Genomic DNA, 6,587 nt, shown 5'->3' on the forward strand with positions numbered 1-6,587 from the left:
CAAAAATTGATTTCATTAACTGAGTCTTGAACTATTATTTCTAACAATATGTTAAGGTTTGTTTTATTACTTAAAAATATGATTTTTACGTCAGAAAGAAAAAAAACGCGGGCTGATAAACATCATCTGTGTTCCGGTGTTTGTTCCGGTATTTGGATTGGTCAAGCCAAGGCCGACTGCTCACGGAATGATCCGAACACTGAACTTTCAAACGTGTTTATCAATATGGCGTGCCGATGTTTGAATTTGATCGTTACTTGTTAGCACATTAGAAAAGTTTGAGAAACACTTGTAAAGTTTTATTATTTACAGACAAAATTGATTGCTACTGTTTCAAAGAAAATATTGACTAAGGTAGTTTTTACGACGTGTAGTTAATATGGAGAATTTCGTGAAGATTGAGAAGATCGGCGAAGGTGAATGATGTTGGATAATACTTTGCAAATTATATTTCTCTAATTAATATCCATTTGGTCATATTTTTTGCGATCAGTTGCTCGTAGTTCTAGAACCTTTTGATTCTATTTTAGTTAGGGTTGATCAGTTAATCTTTAACTTATGTTAGTTAATAGAAGAATTTAAATTTTTCTTTTTTTCAATGGAGGTTATTAGAAAAGTATTTCAGAAGTGGTAGATTGAAACTAAGCGCTTATGATTGTAAATGGAATTTTTCATTATGTTGAAAGATATCATTGTTAATATTGGTCTATGCATAATAACAAATGTAAAGGAATAGTATTATAGTTTGAAGTTTTCACAGGTACTTATGGAGTGGTGTATAAAGGAAAGCATAAGAAAACAGGAGAAATTGTAGCTATGAAAAAGATTCGTTTAGAAAGCGATGAAGAAGGTATGCCATCAACAGCAATTCGTGAGATTTCATTGCTTAAAGAACTACCACATCCAAATATTGTTAGGCTGATGGATGTATTAATGGAAGAAACTAGATTGTATCTTATTTTTGAGTATCTCACTATGGATTTAAAAAAATATATGGATAGTTTAGAGAGTGGCAAATTAATGGAACCAAAAATGGTTAAATCTTACTTATATCAGGTTTGGAAATATAATAATACATGTAATTACACTATGAAGGTTTATGTATTCATAATAATTTGCAGAGATTTATTATAAATTGCATTTGATTTAATTTTAGATCACAAGTGCTATTCTTTTCTGTCATAAACGAAGAATCTTGCATCGTGATTTGAAACCTCAAAATTTATTGATTGATAAATCAGGGGTGATAAAAGTAGCTGATTTTGGTCTTGGCAGAGCTTTTGGTATCCCAGTCAGGGTCTATACACATGAAGTAGTTACTTTGTGGTATAGAGCTCCAGAAATCCTTCTTGGTGCCAGTAGATATTCGTGCGCTATTGATATCTGGAGTATAGGTTGCATATTTGCAGAAATGGCAACAAAGAAACCACTATTTCAAGGAGATAGTGAAATTGATCAATTATTCAGAATATTTCGGTATGAACTGTACAATGTATTATTGTAGGAAAAATAAAAGTACATAGTGGTAATGAGTATGTATTGTAGGATACTAAGGACACCCACTGAAGAAATATGGCCTGGTGTGTCACAGTTATCTGATTATAAGGCCACCTTTCCAAATTGGATTACTAATAATTTGGAATCACAAGTTAAAACATTAGATACAGATGGGCTTGATCTTTTGCAAGCAATGCTTGTCTATGATCCAGTACACAGAATATCAGCACGAGCCGCTTTAAAACATCCTTATTTTAATGATTTAGATACCTCGAAATTACCGCCAGCATAAAGTGAAAAAACTACTGAAAATGGTAAATGTATGTTTCTCAGAAACTTGTGGCGTTTTAATTGTGTGAACATATAGAGAGTATGTCTTAGTGTGTATCAGAAAACTAATTTATTTATATGTAAGAACTCATTTAAGTTTCTCTTTTATGACATTACTCATTTCATGTTAGAAAGTTGCATATTGTAATGATATTTAATTTTGACATTACATATAAAGTTTGTTAACTGAACTATGTTATAAAACTTACACTAACATGTTTGAGCAAAAAATGTGCTGTAGTAGATGGATACTTCAGCAATTTATCTTTGCAACATAAAAAAAGCAAATTGATGAATAAGGTAGTATAACAATATTATGTACTCCTTAGTATTTAGTTTAACTTACTCTTTATGGTTATGATATACCAATTTAAATCAAAATGTGAAATTATAAATATCTTTAGTTGTCTTGCTACGGATGAAATAAAAAAAATTATATTTTTATTATTTATAATGTATTATTAGAGCTGCGTTTTTGACAAAGGCAGCATATTTGGAAATATTAATAATTCAGCTTTGGCTACACCGTTACTGCCATGTGTACATATCATTGAAAAATTCACACGCTTACTAAAATATATATATCTTTTGTATTTTTATTATCAAATAAACGATGATATCATTTAAAAGTTCAGTACTTTCACTAGGACTTTAATAACATTAGACAGTACACATTTGTACCGCTGTTTTTCCGCAGTGTGACGTCGTCTTTTATCTTGTAACGTGTAAATTAAGTTACATTACTACGGAGAAACGAAAAGAAACGAAACCGTACGTGGTATTACAGCGATTCTCAGAATGATCAACTTGATTCACTTATGGATGACTCATGTACAGCGATGTAACGACATTGTGTGGTACCCGCATCTTTCAAAAAAACACAAGAAATAGTTTTAGTGAAAATACTTGTACAAAATTTAGAAAATAATGCGTTTCACATACTGCACGGCTAACAAGGTATTATTAGAATAATTAAAAAATTCAGTATTGTAACATATCACGATATCACGGTTTATAATGTTTCATATTTTAATAAACAATATTCATAAAAAATGATGTTTATTTATTTGTTTTTATTTGTGTACAGAATGAAGTGCAATTATAATGGAAGAATAAAATTGGAGAACTTAAAATAAATTATCATTGTAACAAAAGAATCAATATTCTAATTATAGTGCAACACAGAAAATTATTTTGTACATAAGTAAAGAATTTCTTTTAATTTTTGAGGAGAACATGTTGGATCACCGCACGTAGTCCATTCAAAGCGTGCGTGACCTATAATTGGATTCAGAGTGGGGTATGTCTCATAAAATCCTTCTCCATTGAATCCACTGTTTACAGTACCAGTTAAGAGACTGACAACATCACTTCACGGTGAGTATGAAAATTGAATATCAAACTGGTTTTCTTCATCCAGTTTTACGTCGTCAATTATTCATTCCTCATTAACTGATAATTTTTTAACATAAAATTTTAGACCTAAGGACTTCAGAATGTTGAAATTATAGGATTTCAAACTTCAAGAGTGAAGAATTTCAAAACTTTGGAATTTCGGAATTCAAAATTATTCATTCATCAGCCTTTTTAAAGGTGATTTATGCAGCAAAATAATTCCCATATTCAGTGTAGAATATTTTAAAACGAATAGGATTAAACTACCTGCGTGAATAGATGTTAAGCTTATTTTTTCGTTAGCAGTTTATGAAAGAAACTTTTTAGTTCCGTGTGCGGGAGATCTCGACTAAACAAAGTCGAGCTCTCGGCTCATTATTTCGTTGCATAAATGTATCTTGCTTGTACATTCGAGCCTGAGTGGCTCTTTCTTCTTCCCCTGCGTTAATTAGCGGCTCAGAGACACAAAGTACACCGTTCGCTCGTTGTCCATGTTAAATACGAGAAATCTGAGTATTTCTCGATAAATCTGGCTACAGAGATCACCAAACTTGATCTTAATCTTGCATTAAAATGTCTCCGTTTCTTCTGAAGCTGAACAACGTTTTGTAAACGTACATAAAGGATTCTTTGTTTCAGACAAGGGTGATTCATGCTATTGATTAAACTACTTGTAAAAAAAATTTACTTTCAAGACATACTTTTTTACTATGCAAATATTACGTTGTTAACAGAAAAGCTATAAAACTGCTTCGTAAATCGCTATCTCCATTCATAATTTATAAACAGAAAGATAAAGAATTATAAATATAGAATTACTCATCTTAGTATTCTGTAGTTTGTCAGTTTACATTTGTCATTTCTAGGTAATTAGAATTTTATATTTTTCTAGTTGTAATGTAAATTGTATTTTTGTTTTAGATGAAGATGCTGTATTGTTTGGTGTTCCTAGCAGGATGCTTTATTTTTGCAAAAGCACACACTTATCACATGGGCGCTTGTCCCATTGTGGAACCAATGCAAGGCTTCCAAATGAACAAAGTGAGTACAACCAAATTTATCTGACTTGGTACATAATTTCACTTTTAATGAAATTTCATTGAAATTCCAGTTTTTAGGAATATGGTACGTGATCCAGAAGACGACGACTGCCAGCAAGTGCATCACTTACAATTACACTCGTGGCGAGGAGCCCGGCGAATATATTATAACGCAGGATTCTGATCATCCAGTATTGGGTAAAACATAAATTTCATGTACAGCATGAAAAATAATTAAAAGAAAGTCTATGGCCAGTATAAAATATAGGGCAGGTCCTTCAGTTTTATCTATGTCAAAATTTGAAAATGTTGGGTATTTGGAAGTCAGAGCTCTGTAATTATCTCAATAGAACTGTAACTATTCAGCAACATATCTTCAGTTAAAGAATTTGTGGAACACCCCGTACATATGGCGGTAGCTTTTGAATTAATGAAAGAGGGGAATGTTGGATCCCATCCGGGACTCATAAAAGCATGTCAATAGGATAACTGTCTGGCAAGTGGGATGAATTATCCATAATGAAGTGATGTCTCTATACGCAGGTCTAACGCCATTGAAGCACGAGTACCATTATACCGGCAAATTGACTGTTTTGGATCCGAGTACAGCCGCTCGAATGCAAGTACATTTTCCTCTTAGTAAGTATCCACCTACTATTTCTCATTTAAATAACTTTTGGGAATACTAATTGACTCATATATTTCATTCGCAGGTATAGCTGGATCTGCATCCCATGTAGTATTCCTGACGGACTATGAAAACTACGCGGGCATCTTCACTTGCCAGAAACTGGCGTTCGCCCATCGTCAAAGCGCTACGATCCTCTCCAGACGTCGTGAACTGGACAAGAGTTACGTAGACAAAATACGCGAGAGATTGAGCTACTACGGAGTGGATCCTTTCGACTTGAGCATTATCTCTCAAACCGGTTGTCCACGGGGCAATAACACGTTGGACATCAATATTGACCCCAATACATTTACCGCTGAGAATTTCGGCAACGCAGTTCGTAAAGCTGGCGAGAAACTGGGAGATGGTGTTCAATGGGTCGCCAGTGCGGGAAGCAAAGTATACCATAAACTAGCTGGAAGCGAGGAGAAAAGTACCACTAAGCCGGAAGAGAACACGAGAGCCGCCATTAACAAGGATTATGAGACGAACGAGGTCGAATGGATCCCTTAAACATTAAGATAAATGTTTTAGCTGATCTGGTACTGATGGACCATGTCCTATTGCAAATATTTTACCACCGAGAACATATTCCTTTTAGATAGTTATTTTAAGGTTGACGAATTTTTTAAATTAATTCACATTTGTATTCTGGATTATGATGATGATAATGAATTGTTAAGAAGGTGGAAATGAAAGAATATCTGATGAATAAAATGTATATTGTTAAGAGAGGCGACTGTTAGAACGAAATTAAAATTCTGAGAACTGTGTGAACTTCTTCTTTGACGTATATTAATAAATTAGAATTGTAATGGTAGGAAATGACTAGTCTTGGAACTGAATGGGAGAGAATCTCTTTGCAATGTTATATGTATACTGTAGAATTTATAAGAAAATATATGTAAATATAAGATAACAATAACAAAATTTGTTCTCTTTCTTTTCCTTCCTTTCAAAAAGTATAAAATAACTTAATTATTGAGCGAGCGAGCCGAAGGCGAGCGAAGCTCTTATACCTGACTTTGCAACTTCTTTGTCCGCGTTTTTCTTTTGCACCACTCAACCAATTCTCGTCAAATTTTGCATGCACATGCGTATGTACATCCAGATGGACATAGAAAAAAAAAATTTTAATCGGACTTGCCACGAACGAATAATCACCGAAAAAACTGATCCTAAAAAGTGAGGGTTCGAACACGAATATAAGGAAAATAAAAAAATGAATATTTCGGCACTTTGACGACGTAGTATGGTTCCTGAGGCATTTAGAAACAAATTTCTATTAGGGTTTGATGCGTTTTGATGCCTAATAAAGCCAGAAAATCAATTTTTGTCGAATTCGGTCCAAAACGGTACAGGTGGCGCCATCTAGCGGCGAGCGGCGGAACTACGAAAAACTAAAATTTCGATTTTCTCGAAAACTAGGGACTTTTCCGAAATTCTGAGATATACAAATTGTTCCTTGTCGCATACGGAATCGAACGAATCTAATTATAGCCTGCTAGGACCATTATTAAAGAAAATAGAAAAATAGCCCATTTCATGGACTAAAAAATTGCCGTCCATCTAGCGGTGAAAGTTGGAACTACAAAAATAGAAAATCTCGATTTTCTCGAAAACTAGGAACTTTTCCGAAATTCTGAGATATACAA

At 33.4% G+C, this 6,587-nt stretch overlaps 2 protein-coding genes across 3 annotated transcripts; both read left to right on the plus strand.

Moving 5' to 3' along the window:
• The first annotated feature begins 189 nt into the window (after nt 1–189).
• On the plus strand, nt 190–2,743 carry Cdk1 (Cyclin-dependent kinase 1). Its single transcript, XM_076540167.1, has 5 exons — nt 190–416; nt 761–1,056; nt 1,157–1,476; nt 1,546–1,811; nt 2,525–2,743. The coding sequence occupies exons 1-4, from the start codon at nt 380–382 to the stop codon at nt 1,787–1,789; spliced, it is 897 nt and encodes a 298-aa protein (XP_076396282.1). The 5' UTR covers nt 190–379; the 3' UTR covers nt 1,790–1,811; nt 2,525–2,743.
• A 314-nt stretch (nt 2,744–3,057) lies between these two features.
• LOC100877208 (Cyclin-dependent kinase 1) lies at nt 3,058–5,862 on the plus strand. 2 transcript variants are annotated; one of them, XM_076540169.1, is made up of 6 exons: nt 3,095–3,204; nt 3,308–3,420; nt 4,144–4,263; nt 4,334–4,460; nt 4,806–4,901; nt 4,976–5,862. In XM_076540169.1, exons 3-6 carry the CDS (start codon nt 4,144–4,146, stop codon nt 5,443–5,445), a joined length of 813 nt encoding a protein of 270 aa, XP_076396284.1. In that variant the 5' UTR covers nt 3,095–3,204; nt 3,308–3,420; the 3' UTR covers nt 5,446–5,862. The 2 variants fall into 2 exon arrangements, with proteins under 2 accessions (XP_003703508.2, XP_076396284.1); XM_003703460.3 differs by lacking the exon at nt 3,308–3,420 and having other exon boundaries at nt 3,058–3,204.
• Nucleotides 5,863–6,587: the final 725 nt, after the last annotated feature.

Source organism: Megachile rotundata, chromosome 15, assembly GCF_050947335.1.
Source record: "Megachile rotundata isolate GNS110a chromosome 15, iyMegRotu1, whole genome shotgun sequence".
In the NCBI taxonomy this organism is placed as follows: Eukaryota; Metazoa; Arthropoda; class Insecta; order Hymenoptera; family Megachilidae; genus Megachile; species Megachile rotundata.